This window comes from Alternaria novae-zelandiae, assembly GCF_023758075.1.
Source record: "Alternaria novae-zelandiae strain BMP 2774 chromosome Unknown scaffold_1, whole genome shotgun sequence".
NCBI classification, from domain to species: Eukaryota; Fungi; Ascomycota; class Dothideomycetes; order Pleosporales; family Pleosporaceae; genus Alternaria; species Alternaria novae-zelandiae.
This window is the reverse complement of record NW_026056961.1, coordinates 1716367-1740980: the sequence shown is the minus strand read 5'-3', so window position 1 is coordinate 1740980 and position 24614 is coordinate 1716367. Positions and strand designations below refer to the sequence as shown.

At 53.3% G+C, this 24614-nt stretch overlaps 8 protein-coding genes across 8 annotated transcripts; 3 read left to right on the top strand and 5 right to left on the bottom strand.

Annotated features, from left to right (window-relative positions):
• Positions 1–23: 23 nt before the first annotated feature.
• J4E88_000553 (uncharacterized protein) lies at positions 24–2340 on the bottom strand (the record flags this gene model as incomplete). Its single annotated transcript, XM_049394227.1, has 2 exons — positions 24–2182; positions 2241–2340. The coding sequence occupies 2 exons, from the start codon at positions 2338–2340 to the stop codon at positions 24–26; spliced, it is 2259 nt and encodes a 752-aa protein (XP_049260056.1).
• Positions 2341–2592: 252 nt separating this feature from the next.
• J4E88_000552 (uncharacterized protein) lies at positions 2593–3335 on the bottom strand (the record flags this gene model as incomplete). Its single annotated transcript, XM_049394226.1, has 5 exons — positions 2593–2734; positions 2794–2840; positions 2889–3179; positions 3234–3272; positions 3324–3335. 5 exons carry the CDS (start codon positions 3333–3335, stop codon positions 2593–2595), a joined length of 531 nt encoding a protein of 176 aa, XP_049260055.1.
• A 268-nt stretch (positions 3336–3603) lies between these two features.
• J4E88_000551 (uncharacterized protein) lies at positions 3604–4442 on the top strand (the record flags this gene model as incomplete). The annotated part of the gene is made up of 3 exons (XM_049394225.1): positions 3604–3646; positions 3703–3904; positions 3992–4442. 3 exons carry the CDS (start codon positions 3604–3606, stop codon positions 4440–4442), a joined length of 696 nt encoding a protein of 231 aa, XP_049260054.1.
• A 125-nt stretch (positions 4443–4567) lies between these two features.
• On the bottom strand, positions 4568–5673 carry J4E88_000550 (uncharacterized protein; the record flags this gene model as incomplete). Its single annotated transcript, XM_049394224.1, has 4 exons — positions 4568–4616; positions 4675–4936; positions 4991–5588; positions 5638–5673. The coding sequence occupies 4 exons, from the start codon at positions 5671–5673 to the stop codon at positions 4568–4570; spliced, it is 945 nt and encodes a 314-aa protein (XP_049260053.1).
• A 582-nt stretch (positions 5674–6255) lies between these two features.
• J4E88_000549 (uncharacterized protein) lies at positions 6256–6971 on the top strand (the record flags this gene model as incomplete). Its single annotated transcript, XM_049394223.1, has 4 exons — positions 6256–6360; positions 6414–6683; positions 6733–6803; positions 6857–6971. The coding sequence occupies 4 exons, from the start codon at positions 6256–6258 to the stop codon at positions 6969–6971; spliced, it is 561 nt and encodes a 186-aa protein (XP_049260052.1).
• Positions 6972–11922: 4951 nt separating this feature from the next.
• On the bottom strand, positions 11923–14262 carry J4E88_000548 (uncharacterized protein; the record flags this gene model as incomplete). Its single annotated transcript, XM_049394222.1, has 5 exons — positions 11923–12415; positions 12494–12710; positions 12765–13498; positions 13766–14082; positions 14248–14262. 5 exons carry the CDS (start codon positions 14260–14262, stop codon positions 11923–11925), a joined length of 1776 nt encoding a protein of 591 aa, XP_049260051.1.
• A 2759-nt stretch (positions 14263–17021) lies between these two features.
• On the top strand, positions 17022–18486 carry J4E88_000547 (uncharacterized protein; the record flags this gene model as incomplete). Its single annotated transcript, XM_049394221.1, has 4 exons — positions 17022–17071; positions 17164–17385; positions 17695–18027; positions 18111–18486. The coding sequence occupies 4 exons, from the start codon at positions 17022–17024 to the stop codon at positions 18484–18486; spliced, it is 981 nt and encodes a 326-aa protein (XP_049260050.1).
• A 1163-nt stretch (positions 18487–19649) lies between these two features.
• Positions 19650–22607, bottom strand: J4E88_000546 (uncharacterized protein; the record flags this gene model as incomplete). Its single annotated transcript, XM_049394220.1, has 1 exon — positions 19650–22607. The coding sequence occupies one exon, from the start codon at positions 22605–22607 to the stop codon at positions 19650–19652; it is 2958 nt and encodes a 985-aa protein (XP_049260049.1).
• Between the last annotated feature and the right edge of the window lie 2007 nt (positions 22608–24614).

The window sequence follows — 24614 nt, the reverse complement described above, 5'->3', positions numbered from 1 at the left end:
GACTATTCAACTACATGTCCACCTCACTCCCTCTTCTTCTCCTCTACCTCGCCAGCCTCTTTCCCTCCTTCACTATCCACTTCATCTCCATCCTTCCTCTCCTTCAATCCCTCAACACCCTTTCCCCAAGCCCCAGCCTTCTTCCCCCACGTCATCATACCCCAAGCATGCGTCCAGCTAAACTTCGGCGGCGCATCAGGATGCGTCCGGAACGGACTCGCCCCATGCTTGAACATATCCTCCATTTCCCTCTGTCGATCTTTTTCCAACTCCTCTCTAGACAGGATCTTCGTATTCGGCGGTAGCGAATCTGGGGCCGGCGCAGGAGTAGCAGCAGGAGCAGGACGAGATGTAATAGCAGAAAAAGGTTTCTCCCAATGTCTCGACTCCACCGGCAACGGCCTCCACCAACCGGTCCCGTCTCCACTTTCCATACCCGTCGCCGATGCAGACGAAGCAGCAGCAGCAAACCTCTCCCACCACTTCCTCGAACACATTTCCCAAATCCGACTCTCGGCCCTCTTAACCGCAAACTTCTCATCCTCACCCGTCAAGCCCCCTATATTCGCAAAGTCAGGGCTGCCAGGCCCAAACTTGCGTTCGTCCGTGAAGGACGTGCCCGCCTGGCGAGACCGGTTCGGCGGGTCGTCTTCGAGTGCGTCTTCAGCCAGCGTGTCGGAAGAGTAAGAAGAAATATTTGGTCGGAAGGGCGAGTTGAGGTCTTGGTAGATTTCCGAATAGGTTTCTGGGTACACGGCGTCGGAGTCTAGGGTTTCTTGGCCTGGTTCGCTGGATGCGGAGGGGATTTTGGCGGGGAAGAAGATTCCGTCTGGGCCGGCGGCTGCGGTGATTATTAGTCTGCAGCGGGCTTCGTACATGGCGTCGAGGAGGGTGATGAAGCGTCGTGCTTCGCTCTTCATTAAGAGGCCCATGATGGGTACGTCGGTTACGATGAATGTGTGGTATGTTGATGCCAGTGTGATGTAGTCTGCGGGGCCGAGAACTGCGCCGCATAGTTCCGCGAAGGTGAAGAATGCTACGCCGTTGTATTGCGCGGGGATCTCTAAGGGCCGGTTGTACACGGTTAGTGTTGCGGGTTCCCAGGGGATGGGGTAGGAGTGGTTGGTTGCGGACTCGACAACTGTGTTGAAAGATTCTCCGAATTCGATCATGTTTTCGGCCGTGGTGGGTTGGATGAGGTAGTTCTTCGGGAGGTAGGTTGATGGGTTGGAGTCTGTTGGTGCGTCGGAAACTTCTGGAGTACCAGTCGCCCCATCTGCTGGAGTTGACGTCGAGGTAGCGTTGGTGAGAACATCGGTTGCAGGCATCTGAACACTATCCCTCCTCTCCTCTTCTTCCTCCCTCTCGATCTTTCTGTAATCCTTCTTTCCTTCCATCTCCCAAACCTCACACCGAGCCCTGAGTACCTCCAAGAACGCGGCGAACTCTCCCATCTGGCCCGCTCCATCGTCTCTGCGCGTATAAGTACTCTTACTCATGCTCCATCCCAGGCGACTGAGTCGGTTTACTGGGCGCGAGAACTCCATCCCCGCGGCTTTGGCTAGCTCCTCCGGCATACGGTTGCTAGTCGCAATAAGGACGCCTCCAAGCTGGAAGAAAGACGTCATAAGATTAGACAATATCTTACTAGCCGCACGATCTGGGAGTTGGAATTCGTCCAGGAAGAGGATGGGAGACTTCTCGATGAGGTCGCGTGCCACGAGGAGTAGGGAATATTCGTCGTGAGTAGCTCCCGGGCCGGCGACTAGCGATCTTGACATACGGAGTTGCTCGAGACGCGAGATGGTGTCGAGCATGAAGGTGTTAAAGTGCCAGCGTCGCTTCTTGCGGTTTGGTAGACAGTCTTGGAACAAGTCTATGAGCATGGATTTTCCCGTTCCGACCTCGCCGTGGAGCATGAGGCCCTTTGGACTTTGCAATTGCATGGCTTCATCGTGGCTGGTTAGGACGCGCGTCAGTGCTACGGAGTCTCTTTTGTCTTTTTGCGCAAGGAGAGAAGTCCACACGCCCCTTCTACCGAAGCGGTTGACATGGGTATCCGTTGAAGATGATGCATCTTGACCCGCATCGACAGCTCTGGTGAGTTGTTGGAGTCTCTTGGAATACTCTACACTCGGTTCATAGTCAATCAAACGATCGTAGAGCTTCTGTAAATGTAACGCTGTAATTCATGTTAGTACATCCTCACACTAGTTTCGTCTAAATGGTAGACGTCATACCCAGGCGATGCTGCGCAGGATCAGGTCGGATCTTCTGTGTAGCAATGAGACTGCGATAGAGCACCAAGGGGTTGGTGATGGTAACACCGGTGGAAGGCATTGGTAGTCATTGGTTGCAAGAGTCAAAGTCTATGTGGCATGATGTTTGAGTGTTCGATATGGCCGAGGTGATCTGCCATGACATTGGACTAGACTGCAATCGGCGCTAGCGCTTTTGGGAAGTCCCGATATTTTATCGACGTGGTACGCGGCATCGAACGAAGGGAGGTTGGCAATCAGAACGTGGAAATCGAATATTTGCTATAAACGCCGGCCTGATGCGACATGGTATCGTGCTTGGTATATGGTTGAATCAAATGCTGGTAACGCCTGGAGACCATGCGTCGGCTATCTTCTTGACTTCTTGGATGAACTTGCGACTTGTGATTTGAGTCGAGCCGATCCTTTGCTCGGCATTTGCTGTGACGGGAGAGTGCTCATCTGGGTCGTAGAACCTACATAATGGCACCGAAGTCAGTATGCGTCTCAACGGAGCATCGTCCTGGAGTCTTACGGGTTTCTTAACAGCTTGATGTAAGCTGTCTGCAACGCCCTAAACGCCTAATGGATGTTAGAAAATGACGCTTATCTTGACAGCTTCAAGCTTACGGGTTTCATATCTGCATCTCGCAGCCCAACGGCAGTCGAAGTCTTGCTATCAAGCGCAGTAGCTGGCCTTCCTTCCATGTCGACGACGATGACAAACTTGACCCCGGTATTGGTGAGCCATCCATACATTGCTAACCTCTCATCGACGGCCTGGAGAAGACCAAAGTCTTGATCTGCTGTTTTGTGTGGTAGGCGGGCTTCGAAGATGTCTAGACATGACGAAAGGAGGAACTGGAATTCCAGTGGCGCCCTCTCTTCTGCTGGGAAAAGTGATATATGGAGGGGGTTGTTCTATCAAAAGGGTTAATTCTATCTAGGTTGGAGATGTATACCACGTGTACTAACATGTTTCCCAATTACGCCGATGCACGCAATGGACGGGACCTGGGACAGTCATCAGCGCAGACCCCAAGTCCTTGGAACTTTCACTCTTACCCGGCCTGACATGTTGAAACGATATCACAAGCTTGGATGGGTTTGGTGGATCTGGGAGTATGCGGAGTAGGCTGGCCGACGTAGACCGAAAGGGTGATGGAGGGAGGAGCGATCGCCGGCTAACCTATCAGACGCCACCAAAATCGACGACTAATCGATTTCCGCCAAGCACTTTGCTGCACCTACCTCATCGACACAACTTCGCGACTCCTCGACCGCCACCCCACATCTCGCCTCTCCACTCCTTCCCTCCCGACCTTCCCTTGTGTCTGTCGCAATCATGTTCTCGACAACACGGTCTGCGGCCTCAATGGCTCTGCGAGGTTTGTTCCCGCCACCCCGAAAGCTCGCCGCCGACCGGGACTGACAGTGTGGACAGCCAAACCCGCGACGGCGCTCATGCCCTTCCGCGCCGGAAGCGCTGCTTTCCTCTCCTCGAGCTCTTCGGATAGGGCCACGACCATGAAGACGCCCGCGACCATCCCCGGCAACCCAGGAGCGCCACCACCGATGAAGTCCGCGCGAGTTGAGGTGCCATTGCCGAGTCAGGAGGGAAAGAAGGGTGCTATGCAATACGCATTGTATGTGATACCTTGAAAAGGCCCCGGAGCATGGGACAGGGCGACAGGATGGGATGTACAAAGGCACAGGCTAACATGCGGCAACAGGACCACACTCGACCAAGTAGCCAACTGGGCCCGCCAGAGCTCCCTATGGCCCATGACTTTCGGTCTCGCATGCTGCGCCGTCGAGATGATGCACTTGTCCACCCCACGATACGATCAGGATCGTCTCGGTATTATTTTCCGTGCCTCGCCCCGACAATCCGACGTCATGATCGTAGCCGGAACCCTCACAAACAAGATGGCGCCAGCGCTGCGACAGGTCTACGACCAGATGCCCGACCCACGATGGGTTATTTCCATGGGCAGCTGCGCTAACGGAGGAGGATACTACCACTACAGCTACTCGGTCACAAGAGGTTGCGACAGAATCGTGCCAGTAGACATCTACGTACCGGGCTGCCCGCCTACTGCCGAGGCGCTCATGTACGGAATCTTCCAACTGCAGAAGAAGATGAGGCATACCAAGATCACCAGGATGTGGTACAGGAAGTAGAGTGTGTTTTGGGATGTGCGGTCTAGTCATTGGTCGTTTTATCTGCGAGTTTTGAGGGAGCAGATTCCTCTTGTACAAATCGATCTTCTATATGCATAGTCTATACCAAGTAAGGTGTGATGGGGTTACGCTGTCTCACCAAGTCCAAACATCTTGATCGAGTTCCTCCATGCTCTAGGTAATGATTAGCATCTTCCTGTTGTACATATCAGAAGGGATAGGATAAACTTACGCGTCGCAAACCTCCTCTACAGTGATCTCCTTGATCTTTGCAATCGCATGTGCCACATGTGGTATCGTGGCTGGCTCATTCCGACCCTTGACCATCATACCCTTGGCGAACTTTTCCTTCTTGACCGCCTTGGGTAGTGGCGGTGCGTCTTGCAGATACTTGGCTGATGCATGACTAGGTCGCATCTCGCACCACGGGCCGTCCGTCTCGATCTGCAGACGCTCAAGTGGTATTTGCTTGACGACTTCGATGTTCTCATCGGCTAGAAAACCAAGTCAGCCGAATAAGCAGTCGCGACAGGCTCGAAAAGACTCACTCTTCATGCTACACCCGTTAACCCCGATATCGAATCCTAGATCAACAAGCCGTTTCATCTCCTCTGCCGTTCCAGTAAAACTATGCACCAGCCCCCGTTTCGGCAACTGCTTCAATTTCGCCGTGAGAATCTTCTCAAAGTCCTCGCTCGCAGCCCGCGAATGGAGGAAGAGTGGTAGCTGTACATCAATCGCGATGTCCAACTGTGCCTCAAAGTACTTCAACTGCGGCTCCTTCGCCGTCAAGAACAGTCGATCATAATCCAGTCCTATCTCGCCAAACGCCACCGCATGACCCGCTTCTTTAGCCTCAAGCGCCAGACTCTTCAACGCAGATAGCAGTTCCAATGGGCCTCCAGGATGCGTATCGAAGTGTTTTGCTGAGCAGGGATGTACACCGACGGTTGCGTAGCATTGTCCTGGGTGCGCTTTGGCGATTTCAACGGCGTGTTTGGATTCTGAGAGGTCGGAGCCTGTTACCATGAATTTCTTGCAGCCGGCGTCCACGGCACGTTGGATCACGTCTTCAAAGTCATCTTCGTGCCGTTTGGTGCCGTGGTATTCTCCTCGGTAGATGGGGTCTGTGAAGTTGATGCCGATCTGGAATGATTAGTGGTGGATGGGGTAAGGTGGTGGGATGCGGACCGACATCGATGTATTTGAGCTGGGGTGTTTCTGCGGCCATGTTGGAGATACTTAATTTTGGATTCTCGCTGAACGATCTTATGGCTAGGACGTGTATTAGTACGGACTACATAAGTCGAGATGTTCTCTTTCAAGACGGAAAATGTGATGACGCACTTGCAAAATTGCTAGACAGAGCTCCGATGGGGCTGAAAGGGCGCAGATTAAGAGCCGGATAGATTTTGGGGCTGGAATTGCAGAGCCTCAGAGTTCGAGCGGACCTCAGAAACATCGATGACACTGATGGTGGGAATCTATTCGTTGGATTGATCGTGGTTGCCTCAAAGTGACTCTGACTAAGCCGCTTCGAGCCTAGTTTCAATGCTGGCATCTCTCGCACAGCCACCCTTCATCACAACTACTGACCTCTACGCCCTTTTTCGTCACTACAAACCCAGACTGCATCAAGCATTCATATCACTTGGTTGATTTTGGGAGTAGCATAGACCTTAGAGTAACCAGGAGACTAGTCTGTTGCTGTTTTACTGCGTTCTGCGTCATCTTAGATAACTAGGTACTTTGCGCACTCGCGCGCTTCTGTTACCGACGTGCACAACAAACGCGAACACAAGTTGGCTTCTCGATGGAGAACCTGTGGCATCTTCGCCGTGTGGCGGACAACGCCGCGAAGGCTTGCTGGATCTGCTACAAGCCATCTACCAGTGTTTTGATTACTCCTACCAACAAGGTGCGAAACGACGAATGGTAGGCTGTACTTCAACCATGCTAACTTATCTGAAGGACTTCTTTTATACATGTCCTGGACACTTGGTCGACCGTGGATTCTGTCAACCGGAAGCGGATGAAGCCAAACGAGTCGCAGACCAGAAGAAGCAAGAAGAGCTGGATCGTGAGATCGAAGCTGTGAAGAAAGAGTACGAGGAGAAGCAGAAGCTTAAGCGGGAAAAGCGGAAGGGGAAAGATAAGGAAAAAGACAAGGAGAAAGAGAAGGAGGCCAAAGGCAAAGAAGCAGAAGAGGACAAGCAGGATGAGCAAGTCAAAGACGACAAAGCATGTGATATGCACCTTCACTTCATCACTGTACTAACTCCTTATGCAGATCAAGGAGCTCTCCAAAACCAAGGACCAAGCCCAGGCTGAACTTGGCCCGCGCATATACCAACTCAACAAGTGGGGCCGCATTTACAGACTCCTTGCTCCAGCTACATACTGACCCTGCACAGGAACTTCTATCAAATGCGTCTAGACAAGCTGCGGAATGCTGAGATTGCCAAACGGAATCGCGAAAGACTGAACAACCCTGCAAACTTTCCGTCCGTGCCTAGCGGAAATCCTTAGACGCAGAGCGCGTCCTAATATCGACAATGGTCAATGTCACAGACCAGTCGTTGCTCCCGTCACCTTGGAGAAACTCATACCCGCATTTCGCCCGGCAGCAGGCAGGATCGGCTTATGCGAACAGCGACGGACCCCACGGCCGCCGGCCTTAGATCCTTCGAAGACGATGCAGTCAGCTTTTAGCGGCCGGTTCAAAGGCCATGCTTACCGAATGTCATACGTGTCACGCATATCATCTGTTTATAGTTACGGTCAAACCAGATCTTTCGCCCTTCGGGTCTTTCGCCTAGGGACGTTAATCGCTACCAGTGTGACGGGGATAGTCGGATACATTCATCCGTTCGACAGATGCTACTTTCAGTCAACAACGCTCACACACTGCAGATGTACTCGCAGGATTCAGCCAGTCACACTTCGCTTGTGCAGACATCGTGCGGAAGTGGCTTGGAGCTTGTAAGACGGCAGTAACTCCTATACCGATCTAAGCTGTCTTCATGCAAGTTTGTATATCTGGTCTTGGCTACTCCCAATTGAAGTGGGGTTCTAGTTCGCTGCATCCATCGTCAAAGGTTCGGGGCCAGATAATAACTCATGGCTCTCGAATTTGGTGCGCCCATGATGAAGAGGCAATGATCAACTCACTCAGTTGGCCCATTTCAGCCGTACACCAACCCACATGCTGTGTCATGACCCTTCATCTACGCCAAAGTTGCTTATCAGTATGTTCAGCAAGTCGTGGTACCCCGAGATCTTGGTATAACAACCAACGCTGTGTATCCAATCACTTCCGAGACCGGCACGCGTCGTGACAGGTACAAATCCTCGCTACGCAAGCCTAAACAAGGACAAGCTATACTGTGATCGAACGATTTGCAGGCAATCTGACAGTAATGGCACTGTGACCGATCTCTATGGGGCAGAGAGGAAGTGACAAGGGCACACAGCTCGTTGTTACCACGCAATGGCGCACCCCGCCTGTTCACCCTTTCGCTTATACCATGTGTCACCACATCGTGTCTACTGACTCATCTCATATCTGCGCGGGTGGTGACACGATAGGAGTCTTGGCGATGTGCTATCTCAGGAAGGATGCCCTTCTCAACGACACCCGCTGTGCCAAGCATCGCAACGGCTTGGGCACTTGGGTGTATATGCAATGAGGAACATTGCTCATTAGTACGCCGTTTCGCGTATGATACTATACAGCAGTCAAGATTGATACGTTGTCTCCAACTTCTCCAACTCCCGGAAGCGCTGATGCTATCCACCGCTTGGCACTGCATGCCATCTACGCTCCGCCGTTTCGCAATGCAGTCTATCCCAGCCCTACATTATCTCCTCAAACGCTCACCCGTTCATGTCTTAGCTTTTTACTGCATATTCAGATATCCGCTAATACTACGGTACAGGCCGTCCAACTGCCGCCACTAAACGCGCCCTCCAGCCAGCCTCTTCTTTAAGATGCCAATGAGTGAGCACGAACGGGTAATCACGCGAACAAATCTCGAACCCTGCCTCAAGCAGCGGACTAAACGGTAACAGTAAGCCTCGCTTCCGATCTGCGCGCGTCAGCATCGTCCCGCGCATCTACTCAGCGACACATCACGTACTGCATCACATGCATGCTAGCAGCTTAATTTTCCGTTCGATTTGTCTTTTCCTTTGTTTATTGAAATCGCTTATATCTTCCCATAAGGTGGAGTCCATGACGGCGCAGAAGCCCTTTGCAGCATAGTCTGTTGGGTGCGTAGGGCGTAATGTCGACACGCATCTTGTGACACCTGTTCACCTCTAGCCTTGCAATAGGGCAATCTCACGATCCTGCAGCCACAATGCTGCTAGCTCATGGTGTCTCCGCTGCTTTAGTCTGTTCAGGCGTCCAAGGGAAAAGCTTTTGCGAGAGTGGACCGATCCTGCGACATGGGATCAATGCCAGCGTAAGCACTTGACTGAGTGCAGTGTTTCGCGAAATCAGTTCCCGGTGATGTTAAAACATTTCCCTGCTGGTCTTGATTGATATTGAAGTACGTAGGTCGCCGTGTTATGCGGTTGCATATCTTGTGAGGTCTAGCATCGGAGATCAAGACGTGCATGCGAGACCGAGATGTGAATTTCGGTGACGAGTGAAAATGGACAGTTACGTGTGAGATAACACTTAAAGAATGCTGGTGTTAGCGTCGCACGTCACGCAACTACGGATTCGCAATGGACGAAACTTAACAGTATGCCTTTCAACAGCAGTAGCACTGGCAACAAGGACTCGAATCAGGGCGTCTCATCTGGCATACTATACAGTAAAGCTGTAGCGCTGATTGGAGACCAGAAAAAGCACATCTCATCTGGCGGACGAAGACACTGAAACGGATTACTCATCTTCCCGTTGTCCTTCTTCACACTATCCTCAAACTGTGCCATACACCTTTCCACAAGCCCTATTCGAGAGCCCAGGAACTCAACTTGAATATATGCGTAGATCAGAATATCCCGAGGTAGTGATCCGTCTTTAAGCGATATTCCGGCTCCGAGGGGCGGTGGTTGGCGCTGACTGTCGTTAAGGCTGAGATTCTGAGGTCGCTGCTTGTACTTGCCCAGGTGGTTGGTGTCTTGACTTTAAGACCCAGTTATAGCTGTCGACGCGACTATGTGTGGTGAGCACTGTAGAGTGTCATCAATAAGATTTAGTTGCTAATAGATTATTAAGGCTTTTCATTACCTGAAGAAATGTAGTAGGGAGAGGACACACGAAAAGCACAGCGATGCGACCCTTTCATATTCGTCCTCCCCTCTGGTTCATAGTTCAAGCGTGATGTGATACCTTAGTCAAGCCCACTCTATCCCTTGATACAGCGATGACACAAAGACGAGCCACTCAAAATTCCGAAACTCATACCTTGCCCACAAGGTGAGTCCGTCTCCAAAGTAGCTATGGCGAATGTTAGACCTAGATGTAGGACACATCGAAACTTACACAAGCATCATGACTTAACAACCTGACGGAAACCTCAATCAAGATGTAGCCATTCCTTGAGTTAATGCTACTAATGTTATACCTTACATGCACAATCCATCCCCTTGGAACCTATATTGTAAGAGCAAGTAAGAAGTAAGAAGCGACGTCGAATTTGCTAATCCGCACCTCGCAAAAATAAAAGCAACCCCTCTGAGACAGCAAATCCTCTACAACGTTTGCTATTCATCTTCACCCACCACCCACACCACCCCAGCACTCCTTCCCTTACTCCCTCACTCCCCTAGCACTTCCTCCTCCAAACCACCCAACACTTAACCTCATCTCCCCCGAAACACCCTCCCCCCACCCTCTGCATAACCCGTCCCGCTCAATCCCGTCCTGTCAGAGAAAACCGACATCCGAAACAAGCCATGATCCGTGCTCCTTTTCGGAGAAATTAACAACGAAGCGTGGGATGATGCGAGAGGGGAACCGAGCCACAGATGGGGACAGCGTAAGCACTAACGAGCCGCACGTGTCAGGTTCCGTCTGAACGCGTGTGTTTTGGTCCGTGTAGACTCTGTAGAGGGAGAAATACGCGTGTTTGGGTCGATGATGGGTTTTTGTGATGGGTTGGGTGAGAGTGTGGTAGGCGTTGAAAGGTATTGTGGTGGTTCAGGAGATTTATGTGAAGAAACTGAGGAGTTCTTGCTCTTGATGATGGCATGGATCGAAGCAAGATAACTCGGGTAATCGCTTGGGCGGAGTTCATGAAGCTACCACGGATATTTCTTCGCTATCTTGGCCTTCGATTTCAGCGTACAATTAGAGAGAGAGCATCTTTTAAAACGCAAATGCAGGGTCATTTGCTCTTCCAAGTTGCTATGCACAAGCTCCTTGGACGAGCATGCATACGCGAGCAGATGATAGCATATGTTCAGCTTGCTGTACACTCCCTTTACATTGGCGATGGGGTGCCATTATCTAGGAGGCATACTCGCTCTCTCAATGTGGTATCACGCGAGCATCTCCTCGCTGACAGGACGCGCACTCCTCTACCCACATATTCTGATTTTTGTGTACGTGCTTCAGATCTTGGCAAGTATCGATCCGCCACATACAACTGATATGAAATCATGTAAAATCCTGTCGACAAAAGGAGTCAGTGTCGGCGTAGCTGATGTACTGTGAAAAGGGGGCAACGAGTGTTGGCTGATGGTGGTGGCGTGCCAAGGCCAAGTGCTGAACGCCGACAGACAGCTGAACTTGCTTTGCGCCTTGGCTATGCGCCAGCAGGAAAATTCTTTTGAATTATTGATGATGTCAGATGAACTGAGTCCGCTGTACTGGTACGGACTCGCGGCTCAAGTGGGTATCAAAAGCCGGGAATAACGATCCCGCTTGCCAAGACTATGGTTCTAGTGTTGCATTCGGCCTCGCCGGCGAGGCTTCAGGTCAATGAGACGTCGGAAAGATTTTCTTCATGCATTGGCTTGACACACATGCTGTATAGTAGGTAAAAAGACTGTTTGGACGTCTTCGCTTGAAACAATAATCCTGGACTTCCTGTCCTATCAACGCCCGCTGAATCGATAAAACATCCTTGAAATGCAACAGATTTGCCGCTCTGAGTGGCACCAGAGATGTCATGGGCCGCGTAGATATATCTCTAATGTGTAAGACCGAATGCCGTCATCAGTGTCGTTATACCAAAGTGCCCCGGTTTCGCCGCCGAGGCAAAAGAAATTGCGAAGCAGTCTGCGGGCGTGAAAACTTTTCGTAAAAATGAGGCAATGTCTGGGTGCCGCTCTATGGCACGAATACTAATGTGAAGATAGTGCTAGTGTCGGCTCGACCGGGGGGTGTTGCTGAAGGGTCCGGTTCGACAGGTAAAAGCTGCTCGGATAAGCCACAGGGTTCGTTGCTACGGATCTTGAATAATATCCAACATCCGGCAGCGCTGTACATGGCTCCAGGCCAGTAGTATCAAGTTTTTCGAAATCATGCCTCGTCGTGTGCTTCGTTAATAACACCTGGCTTGGATGCCAGGCTCGAGGGGCCGGATATAGAGCCCATCGAGCCAACACGCTCTTGTGGTGGGGGCTCGTCTCTCATGCAGGCGTTCTCTAGCATGTTGGTCCATTTTCCACTAGTTCCAGCATGGCTATGCTTCAAGTGCTGTCTGAAATGGTCTGCGCGGAAGAATTTCTTGGCTTGGTTGCATTCACCAAACTTGTGCACGTGATTAAGATGCTCAGTTCGCGCTTCCCAGTCGGCGGGGTTGGAAAACTCTTCACCGCAATACCCACAGATATCTGCCACGGCTGGACGAGTAGGTGAGGGATGGAAAGCTGCCTCGATCTTGGTGAGAGTGGCGCACGACCAAGAATGACGGCGTAGATGAAGGGAATTCTGATGGCGCTCCGCCTCGTTCTTATTCTTGAAGCGATTGGGACAATACAGGCAAGTGTACTGCTTCTCTAGTTCGTGTGCTCTATTGCCAGGGTCAGCGTGGTTATTCAAGGGTGGGCAGACCAAATGGCGGTGGGCAAGCGAGGATCCATGCACTTACCGTAACTCATCTTCACTGTCGAATTTCTTGGGTTTCTTAGGGCAGCATTCGCAAATATAAGCCCCCGGTATGCGGCTTGCGATTGAATTCTGACGCGAGTGTAGCATGCTCTCCGTAGACATTCTTCGTATCTGCGGATGCTCGGCCTCTGAGAAACCCCGTTGATGCGGAGGTCGCGACAACGACCCGCGGGGACTAGGGTCCAACGACCTATTAGCTGCATATGGCGAGACTGCGCCTAACTCTGTTTCGCCCAAAGGCGACAACGCACTGGGCGATAGGCGCTGATCTCCGCAATAACTTGCCATGCTACTTGGAGCGGTTGAAAAGCCAAATGAGGAGCCAATCGAGCCACTACGTTGACTTGCGGACCCGGCGGAGGACAGTGAGTTTTGGGTTGACTGAAAACGCGAAGCTGTGCAGTTCCGATTGACGAGCATTTGCTGGGAGCGACGGTGGTAGAGGTCGTTATGGCCAGTCGGAATGGGACGGTCATCGCGCGCGGCTTCAGAGGGCGGGGACGAGGCCCGCCGTTTCAGGCCACCCTTTGGGCCTAACTGATAGTCCTCTGACTCGGCAGGGCTGCGCTCGTTGATGTTCAAATCGCGCATTCCATTCTCTTCCATGCCAACAAACTCAGGGTCCGAGAATATGCTATGATCGTAGCTACCACGATGTTGTGAAGAAGTTTCGTCCAAAGGACCTGGCGTTGAGATGCTGCCGTAACGTGATATGTATGAATCCGCTGAGTCGAAGCCGGGACTTCGCCAGCCGCTGTAGCCAGGTGATGTAGCCGGTACAGTCAGTGGCTTCAGTTGGCCGTTGAGCTTATGTGAAGAAGCGTGTGTATCGGCGGCGGGGTCTTGGGAGTTGCCAGAGGGGAGTGGTGGTGCAGTCGTCCGTGTGGGTGTATTCGGGCCGCCAATTTTCGAAAGCAGTTGTTTGTCGTAGGCTTGCGATGAGTTCTGGAGGGCTTTCTGACCGAGTTGTCGCTCACTCGTAAATCTGTCGCTCATTGTTAGTTACTCAACGGGCACGCAAGACGACTGAAATGAGAAAGCCAGCCATTTGTATGCACAAGGGATACAAGCAACCCTTGAAAAGTTCTGGACCAATCGAAAAGCGTGTGAATCCTCCAAAAGACCGGGATCTGCCAGAGAAATGACAACACCGCATCTTAACCAAAGACACTCAAGTGCTGCAGGGCCTTGCAAGAGCCCTGATAGTACTTGCTCTATGATATGAGGGGAGATGTAATAGCGTGTTCCGTACCTGTGGTTCCCGAGAGAGGGCCGAGCTTTGCTACTACGGTCGTCTTCGCTGGTGCTGTGTTCGCTCATACCGTCGATGGATCTTGAGAGGGACGGTTCGCGGCCGTGGTTAAACATATCGAGCGAAGGCTCCCGCGGGTGGCCGCCTGTGGCTCCACCGTATAAGCTCGAGCCAGGTTTAACTGTCGCGAGCCGATTTCCGCCAAAGCCGGTATCCCTTGGGCTGTTTGTGTTACCCCATTGCCAACCAGGGTCTTGACCACCTCTGACTTCGATGTGACGTGGAGGAGGCAAGGGAGGTGGTGGCTGTTCGCGTGCCTGTAAAAACGGTACAGTCAGTGAGGGATTCATATGACGTATTGTGTCTCGGATGAGGCTGAAGTGCTTTGCGACTCAACCAGGAGCTATTTCTGGCGTGATGAAGCCACAAAGTGCTCTAGACCTCTCCGTTGTATCCAATAGCTGGAGCACACGCTGACATACTCTCGGGATGGCCATTGCGACAGCCGGGGTTGGTATCGACGGTCGGCGGTGGTGTGGTAGTTGGTAGTGGTGGGATTCACGCTGAGAATCATATACGCGAATACTCGGTGTGGAGGACATGGCTCGCGTGGAAGATGAGGTCGCCGGGAGCCCGCCACTAAGGTGCAGCTGAAGCGTACTGACGCAGCACGCGAGCAGCGCAAATGTGGCGAGCGCGACGAGCAAGAGTGAGTATGCTCGCTACTGGATAGTGTATGCAAGCACGGACCCTGGAGTAGAATGGTTAGCCGGAAAGTACACGGACTGGCCGAAACAGGCAGGGAATGGGAGCAGGAGGGCGGGCAGAGGCAGCTGAGGTCGCGCGATTGCGTACTAAGATGCAACGTACCTGTGCGGTCGGTCGAGGGGACGTACGCGTCGTTGGGATGGCTTCTCGACGGCGAGGCTTACAAAAGCGAAAGCGGGGGCGCTAGCGCTTGCGGCTGTTGAAAGTTCAGCCCTACGAGGGAGGAGGGTCCTTCAGCTGAACGGGAGGGTTCTGGCCAGCGCCGCCACACAGTGATATTGCTTCTTTTCACCCGAAAGCAGTCGTCATATGACCAGTCTGGTGCGAGCAATGCAGCAAAGAGTCGTCAGGGCCCCGGAAGCGCACAGTTCCTGCTACACGGCAGCGAACAAGATGGCGCGGGAATGCGGTAGGGTCCCTAGCGTCGAGGCGAGTGGAGTAGAATGGAAAAGGAAGCGTGCTCGGCCGCCGGCGTCGTCTGTTCCGTCGCGTCGATGGTTGTGCAGAACAGAGGCGCCGCTGGACAGCAACAGCAGCAGTTGGCAGACGGAGCAGAAGAAACGCCCTCCACCGGGGAGTGCGGTTAGCATAAAGCATACGCTCGAATGTCGGTGATTGGCCCTGTCTGGTTGCTCCTGGCACGGAGCGCAGTGGAGCTCCAGCAGGGGTGAGATGCAACCCTTAGGCGGTCGGAGGAGGGCTCTCGCTTTCGAGAAGCTTCAAGGTCCACGCCGCGACGCTCGTCTCGTGCATAGGGCTTGCCCTTAGCGCCTCGACGTCGCCTCGTAGATTGCAGTGACGGGCGACGACTCCCAGCAGCGTGGGCGGGCGGAACCTTCAATCGAGGATTGGCGCCCGCTCGTCCAGCATCATTACGCAGACCAAGTAGAGCCGCCGTGCGTAGACGTCAGTCAGGCCGGTGCAACGGTGAGAGGGCTGGTAGGGCAGGCGCAGAGGCTGCCGACGGCGCAGGCCCGCTGGCTGACGAGGGCTGCATGCCTCGAATCTGACCAGACTGTCCAACATGCAGACGTTGCGCTTCGCCTCGATGGGCATGGGGGACTGCGGTGCAGACGGCACAGCGTCAGATTCAACCGTGTGGGTTAGACTCGACGGCGGGTAGCGGGAGGCCAGTGCACGGATGCTGAGCAGTTCCAACAGCGTAAGCCCAGAGCAGCCTTACACTCGACCCTCTGGGCATCAGTCAGGCTGAGACGGCTGTCACCCACCGCACGCTGATCTGCTGATCCGTCTCCTTCATCACTGCGGGGCGTACACACTATGCACTCTGTCTGGTGCACCATGGTATTTTTGGTACCTGCACTCGTCGTACATACAGGCCGAGAACGGCACCCTCTATCTGGGGCCCTATCTCGATGCATCCAGGGTACCTCGTGCTGTCACGCGTATTACTCCGGGGTATCGGCCCCAAGCCGAACCTACTATTGCAGTCGGAGGGCCACAGTGGTACCTCGTAGCATTCACCGGCGAGTGGGTACTGCCCTGTGGTCAGGTAAGCGGCGCTCCAGCTGCTTTGAGACAGCGCGAACCAGCAACGCGTGCGTGATGTCAGCGACTTTGCAACCCTCGTCGGCGACATGGAATATCAAATTCGCAACTACCGCTCCTCTACCCGTTTGCCAGAGGAGTCTGATGCGATTCGCCGAGATGCGGGACGAGGCGGCACCGCCAGCCTTGCGAGCAGCCGGGGAGTACAAGCAATTCGCTATTTCTGTCTCTCGGTAGCGGCTGCAATATTGCCTGTCTCACGATGCCAGCAACACCACACCACCGACACAAGACAAAACATGGCATTCATTGACCGCTGTCCAGGATTCCGGCTGCTCGGGCAACTCAAATGCGCTGGGGGCGCAGCAACAACGGTCTTAGCCCATCATAGAACTGGAATTTCTCGATTCGAGCTATAGCCTCATCCATGTTAATGGTATGCAGTCCCTGATCCACTGTGTGTAGCCCCGCGGTCTTGCGGAAAATACCGCTGACTGCAACGACGCATGACTCTCTCCATGACAGTTATTATTGCAAAGGGCTTCACTAAAGACTATGAACTACGGGTCAGTACGGGCAAGGCGTGGAACATAGTCCATGCACCTATAAGGCTACGAACTACTAGCTCGGCAACGTAATTGAAGCTGGTGGTGTCTTCACTGCGATGCTTGGCCGTGCCCTCTGGCATGCAACTTTGGAAACTCATACGTCGATGCAAGGATTTTGAAAGTGAGCACACTATGTAGCAGTCAATCGAGCGTGTTGCAGCATCTCCAAATTTAACAAACCACTTATCTGATGCAATTACGGGTGGTCCGCAATTTTGGCGGGCACGCGCGATCAGAAACCCAGGACCCTCGGCCAAAATTAGACCCTCTTCTCGCACACCTCCAACAACTCGCGCCTCTTCCAAGTTTATTGATCGTCATACCCTCATCTCCGGCGTCCGATTGTTCTCGGAGCCCTTCCTTTGCCTATCATGGCGCTCATCGACAGAGTGCCCGGGGACCTGAACCTGTACATTGGTGGGTACGTAATGTCGACGGTCGACCATCGTTTCGCATCTACCCCATGGCCCAGGTCTGGGGTCACCAGACTACTGTCTAACCAGTGTTGCGTAGCATGTTCACGCTGCGACGGCGCGAAGCCCTCCAGCAAGCCAATATCACGCACGTCTTGTCGGTGTTGCGTACACCACTAGATCAAGACTTGTTTGGCCCCTTCAAGCACATGATTGTCGAGGTCGACGATGTCGACGACGAGAATCTATTGGAGCATTTCCCTGCTACAAACCGCTTCATCCGGGAGGGGCTCCAGGGAGGTGGCGGAGTCTTGGTGCATTGGTAAGTCAACATCCTGGTCGAGCTGAATGAAGCCTTGCACTTGCATATTCCAACAACTCTGGATCGCCGCCGACGACTGCCCTGCTTGGCAATTTTGCCATCTTCACAAAAAACGACTGCCCCAAGGCGTCGTCACCAGCATGCAAGTCATGCAGCCTGATTTTGCTTTCCGCGCGTCCTGCATCCTCTTTTTCATCTTTTCTCGCCTTCCGTTTTCCGCGTTTTTTTCTCCGAACTACACCGCCCTGTCGCCACTCTATTTGCCCTCAGCCACTCGTATCAATATGCCAACCACAACCTCTGTTCTAGTGCTATGGGCAAGTCACGATCGGCTACCGTCGTCATTGCGTATTTGATGCAAGAGCACAACATCAGCCCATCGGAAGCTCTGTCGCACGTTCGGCAAGCGCGATCCATCTGCGAACCAAACGAGGGCTTCATGAAACAGCTCGAGCTATACGGTGAGATGCAGACACCAGAGAACGTCGAAGACACCCCGGCCTATCAGCGCTGGGTCTACCAACGCGAGATCGAGCTGAGCCGCGCGTGTGGCCAAGCTCCAGAGGCGGACAAGATCCGCTTCGAAGACGAACATGTCACCGATGAAACTTCCGGCTTCGAATTGAGATGTCGTAAATGCAGGTAAGTGGAGCTGTGCGAGAGCAAACTAATGTCACCCTACTGCCTGTTGCCGCCCGTCTTGCTCAGCGCTTACAAAATTTCAGACGAGCATTAGCAACGTCAACGTATCTACTATCGCATGGGTCAGCTTCCTCCGTCAGCGATGAGACACCAGAAGCTAAGAAAGCCTCTTCGCAAAATTGCTCCCACTACTTCCTAGATCCCCTGTCCTGGATGCGCCCCGAGCTCGAACAAGGCAAGTTGGAAGGCCGACTCGAGTGCCCAAAGTGTCACACCAACGTAGGCAAGTACGCATGGCAGGGCATGCAATGTAGTTGTTCAGAGTGGGTCGTCCCCGGTATCAGCCTGGCGAAGGGTCGAATCGACGAAGCACGGAAAGCAAACTTTGGCATCCGTCGGCCACCGGGAGCATCAGGTGCGCCTCCGCTGGGGGCAGGTCAGGCAAAGGAGAACCTATGAGCTGGTTGGACGAGGTTGCCACGTTCTGTTCGGCGAGATGAGAATGCGGCTCGTACTTAGCGTCTTCACCGGCGGCCTGTGCCTTGATCATATACTCAAGATGGATACACCTCCGATCCACTCACCACCACGACGTCGATGGTGAAGGGCTCATCCGATCGGAAATAACACAAGTCGGGCAGCGACAGGCAACGAGCAGTAAGCATGATTGATCGGTGGATCGCTACCAATCGATTCAACCCTCTTCCGCCGTCACGAAACCCACGACCAGAGCACGGGTCCGCAGCCCGAAGGGTATCAAAGTGCTATGATTCATAGCGAATGAATTAGTGATACTATGTCATCAATGTCCTTCACTCCACATCTCCTGATAGCTATGAGCCAAAGGTGCTTGTACCCGGATCATTTCGCCTATCAGTGTTTTCAAACTCCGTCACTGTGACACCTGAATAATCATTCTTGATGGCATGACACGCCCCCAAAGTAATAACGTCCCCATAAACAATCTCTTGCTTGGCAGACCCCTCTTGTGACAAAGGCCGGCCCGAATGATACTCATCTCAAGCATGAAGACTGTGCTTGAGTGCTGCTTCAGGGACACGTGCTCGTTCGACTCCTATATCATTCGTTCTGTATAGGCTCACTATCATGGTAGCTCGCAGCATACAAGATAGACAACTAAACTACCACTAAGGGATAATCGAATCGATATCGCACTGTTGCGTTATTGAGACCACAGTCATCCAGCAGTAGTGTAGCGTGCAAGACCTATACGTGACTTTCGCGACAACACTACACGGCATACGTCACAGCACAAGTGTCTTTGAAATGGGCAACGAGTAGAACCAAGGCAAGTATAGAAGAAGTGAAGTGTATTGATCAAAACGCCTGATATAATCCCCCCAGCCCCAAATAATGAAGAAGCTTTCTGCTTCGTATGTGCTCATAACCCGTAGGCTTGTACCAGACCCAACACCAAAAAATTATAAAACACCCCAGCGCCATGCAGTAAACGACAGTAGAACAACATGAACACCAAATAGGAAAAGAAGAAATATGAACAGACTGGTATCCGCGCCCAAAAGAATACAAAGGAAGGATAACGCCGGTTATCACTCCCATGTAAACACAAGAATAACTGCGCAGTCTTTCATCTTCTTATCTTACACAGAGCCCTCGGAGCTCGTCGAAGCAACAGCCTCACTCTCCGCACTAGAACTCCTTGTAAGCTCTTCGCCGCCCTCGCCGCCCTCGAGACCCAGCCTCTCCATCTCTTCGGCAATCTCTTCATACCACTTGCCGTGGCATTTGCGGTCAACCTCACCAACCTTGCTAAGCTGCTCACAGATATCCGCAACCTGGGAAACGAACTCAGGTAGACCCGTAGTAGCAAGGCCCTCCGTAGCCGTACTGGCAGCTTTAACGCGCTCACCAGAACTGCTAGCGCTGACGCGGTTGAAGATGTGGGTCTTCAGACGCTGGAAGAGGACTTTCATTACGGGGTCGGAGAGCTTGCCCGCTTCGGCTTGGGTGAGGAGACGGGTGATAGTGGAGGAGAGCTGGGAGCGTGTGGAAGGCGGCATGTTGCGAGATGACTCGAGGAGAGAGGAGATCTTGGAGGGGGTAGTGGGGTCGGACATGTAGCCGTTCTCCTTCAGTACGAGCCACATCTTGTTGGCTTCGGACTTCCATTGTGCGCGTACGTCACGCTTGAGGAGGTTCTTTGCTGTGAGCAGGATACCGCCGATTGTTGTGATGCGGAGTGCGTCTTCGCGGATGCGCGAGATGCGTGCGCGGTCTAGTTCGAGAGTCTCTGGTAGCTCGGACTTTCGTAGTGGTGGTGTAGCGATTGCGAGGTCCACGAGACCACGAGCGTAGATCTTGTGCGCTGTAGGGCGGTTGATGGGGTTGGCCTGACTCCAGGGATCGCGGCGGTCGGCTTCGGTGTGCATGTTCACTGCTGCGCTGCGCCACCATCGGCGTGTGCGGTCGAGAGTAAGGTTATGCTCTTCTAGATCCTGGGTGAACATGCGCTGTTCGTAACCAACAGCCTCCTTGATGAGGGTCGGGGCGGCGTTCATTAATAGGAAGTTGGAGTAGTCTAACGACAAGAGGTCGATGACGTGCAGGATCTTGAAGAGCTTCTCGATCATGCTTGAAAGCTCACCCTCTTCTTGTAGCTCCTCAGCAAGCAATTGAACCTCAGTGTCTCGGAAGGGAGCGCAAAGCTTGGGAAGAATGCTAGCAATGAAGTCGAAAAATTTCCCGTAAGAGAAAACACCTTGACTGCACTGCCTGCCGACATGCTCAGGGTCTAAGGTCTCGGAAATGAGTGTATGCATCGAGTTGCCAGGTTTGAGAAGTCGCAGCAGCTTGCCCCGGATGTTCTCTGCCATGGCGGCGGTCCAGTTTGTACTGTCGCCCTCTTCGAATCCGCGTCTCATCGCGTCGCAAAGCTCACGGTTGAGAGCATCGCGGAGGTCAGCCGTTGGCGAAGGATCGATACGGTAGTCCTTGTCGATGGAAAGCTCGTGGACGAGAATGCGGTTATCGGGCACGACGGTAAAGACCTTGGAGAGCGACTGTGCCTGATGACCCTGAGCGGTAGAGTCTTGAATCTCAGCTTGTCCAGAAGCTGCAAGCTCTGAAGCAGCCTCAGCCTGCTTGGCCGCACTGTCAACTGAGAGTGGGGACTCCGGTGTTGACTCGCTCGCAACGCGCGGTCGAACAGTGTCTCCAGCGAGCCTCTTCTTCGGCCTTGATCTCCGACTCTCGCGTATGGCCTTCCTGATCAAGGTAAGAGCCTTGTCAGGCCCCGCCAACTTCTTAATTCTACTAAGTAGAATAGCCTGGTTGTCCCTGATACCATTCCTGTACTCATTTGCGACCTCATCCACCGTCGCATCCTTGACGCTCTGCCAGATCTCGTCCAGGCTGACGAATGAAGCCACCATTGTCTCGACGAGCGCAGAGGAGTCGCGAGCTTTCCAGTCGTTGAAAGCGGTAACGAATGCGCTATGGGCTAGAAGTACGGTCTCGGTACGCGTGGGAGAGGGAGTGTATGAGTTGAGCTTCGTCAGCTTGGCCAAAGCAGACTCGAAGCTGATGACAAGGTCCTTGGCTTTGGTGATGAGATCCTGTTCCTGGTCTCCATCTCGACTAAAGACGTGTGTGGGGTGTCCCAGGATGAGGTATGAGGAGAGGAAGGTTCGGACGGCTGCGCTGCGGGAGGCTGGGTCTGCGTCGGGGAGGAGCACAAACAGTGTCATGATTCTATCTGTGGTCTTGAGTAACTTCTCGTCTGCGAGCATGCCGGTGATGACTTCGAAGCTGGTCTCCTGGACCATCTCAATTGACAAGCCAAGTTGTAGCCATGCTGCGACGATGTTGTGCCTAACTTTACCCCTCCAGGCAGCCTGGATCCTCTTCGCAGCATCTTCCGTCGACACGATAGGGCGCTCGGTTCGTATCTTGACGTCGGCTGGGGGTGAACTAGCAGTCCGTGGCCGTCTGGGGTTGCGCTTGTACTCCAGCCTGCGTTTCTCGGCCTCTGCAAGCTTCTCCTCCATCTCGGTGCGGTATCGTCGCTCCTCAGCGGCCTTGCGCTCCTTCATATCTTCCGCAATCTTCTTGGCTCTCCTCACTTCCTCAGCACAGGAAGCCGCGACCTGTGCCAGGTGCTTCTCGCGGGCCTGCTGCGCTGCCAACGCCCTCTCTTCACTGTTCGAGCCACGTGGGGTCGCCTTGGCCAACGCCGCGCGCAGCCTGACCTGCTCAGCATGCGCGGCGCGGTCTGCTAGTCGCGCTTTGCGATCCTCGAGTATAGAAGCACGGCGGAGGTGCTGGGCAACATGGTGGCTCTGGCAGCTGTTGCGAAACGATCGATTGGACGTGTGCGAGTGTGTCGACGACAGCGAGTTTCGGCGGGACGAGGTGGCCGATGACTTGCGACGATTGCTAGCATGGCGATAGAAGCGGGCGGCGATGCGTGGTGGTGGAGCAAACGACTGGCCGTTCTCGGCGTCTGATGAGAGGATCATGTCGGGCTCCTCGGGGATGTCGTCGTTCTCCCGCTGCAGCTGCGAGCTGACCAGCTCCAGTTCGGAGTCGGTGAGGGACATGGTGTATGAATGCGACGGCCCTCTCTAGCTCAGGAGTCGCGCGAGTGTGTCGGGTCTCTTGGGCAGTGTGCCGTGGAGGGTGTTCCCTAAGATGTGAAACAAAGCACGGTCTCGGTGATGCTTTTTAGTGTAACAAGCCACAGGCGGACGCAGTAAGTAATAGCGAGTATCTTCGCGCAAGAGTCAAAGATGGGAACGGGAACGAAAGGTGCAGATGTCCGTGGGGAGCGTGGTCACCGGACGAGTTGTATTGATGGATGATTGATAAGCTGTAGTGCCCCGAGAACGCCTGAAGGTGGGCACCGTGCGCACTGCAATGTATACACGGTCGTTATTGTAGCAGAGTAGTTGCGCGCAACGGCCTCTGTCGCATGCAGAAGAAGGTGAGTTTGGTGGCTGGGGAAGGGTCCATGAATCACCTGCCTGACCGGAATACAGCATATGACGAAGTGAGGCCGCATGCTGCCAAGACCTGGTAGCGGCTGAGCTGCCGAAGTTAATCGAACCGCGAAGATCCTCGATGCAATCCACGTCTCCACTCTCAGCCTTACCGACAGTGTCCGCCTCGTTCGTCGTCCAGTCGGCCTTTTTCTGCGCTAGAGACCATCGTCTGCGGTTCTCTCCAGCCTGTATACCCATTGGCAGGATGTCCACGTCACATCAGACCTCGAAATACTACCTAGGTGATGTCTAAACTCGCGTCTTGCTTGGTCGCTGACCTTTGGAAAACTCTGAAAAGAAAAGGCAGGCTGGAAAATGGTACACGCGCTATACTAACACTATATTTCAGAAATACTGCGAGGTCCTATGCATCACTGCGACCTCCATATCGAACGTCACGTGATATTGATCCATCGGTACCTGCCTAGGTAGGTACTCGTGTATACCTCTCCGCGATGCCTGTCGCTTGAACGCTTCGAGGAATCTGAATTCTCTCCTACCCAGAGCCCCGCGCGCCGTAAATCGTTCGTGGATCCGTCATCCAGACAATTTGTCCTGTCGGCCTTGCCTTAGGGCGCTTCTCGAGACGTTCCGTTTCGATCTCAATCGTTCTGTGGACGGGTCAGTCTATTGCTCTACGACGGGGCACGCCTTGGTCTTACAAGGGAGCTCATATATCTCCACCGTCTTCGTCCGACGTAGCATATGCCGAAGTTGAAGAACGGCGATCGATATGCCAACGCCTGCGACCAGTAGCCCAAGTACGCCGAAGACTATTGTCAGACTGAGCGAGTCCTCCTCGGTATGAGAAACTGCGCCTGCTGAAGGTCTCGTATTGGAAAGTTCGAAGGCGGGTAGTGTTGGCGCCGACAACGTCGAACCTGGGGAAGTCGTGTTTACGATGAACATATCTGCCGACGACTACTGCTATCGGAACAGTAACCGGATGATCTTGAGTGGGTCCGGGAGGATACGTCGCAGTGAAGATTTATCTGGTGGGTGTATATGACTGGATGTAGGGAGCAAGAGGGCTTGAGTATGGGGGACGTGAAGTGTGAGTGGACTCCATGTTCTCTTATACTCATGGCGAGAAGGACGTCGCGTACGCCACCTTGGGTATTACACCCTTGAAGATGCGATCAAGTGCGATCATATTGCCAGAAAGCACTCATACCCGCACAAAAGCCGTGCGGAAAGGTGCGACAGCTGTCAACCGGTGTGGCTTCCCCTGGTTGTAGACGTCAATTTAACAAGACACGGTGTGCGATGAACTGCGACTGCGAATGACAAGATGGCACCACGATCAGCCTTGTCAGTACGGCGCAGGCGCAGATGTTTTCGCGCGTGTGAGAACTGCGACCAAGTGCGATGTACCCCCCAAGAGCACCGACATTTTTGACGTTTACAGCCAGATAGAGTCGGAAGCCACGGAATCCGCCAGGGATGGAGGTACTCGGCTCACACCTTGCGAGGCTCCGCAACTGCGACAAAGTGCGATTACCAATGGGAAGTGTGAACGTTAGCGGCAGGCAGCAAGAAGTGAATTGCTTTCTGAGCCAAGTGGGG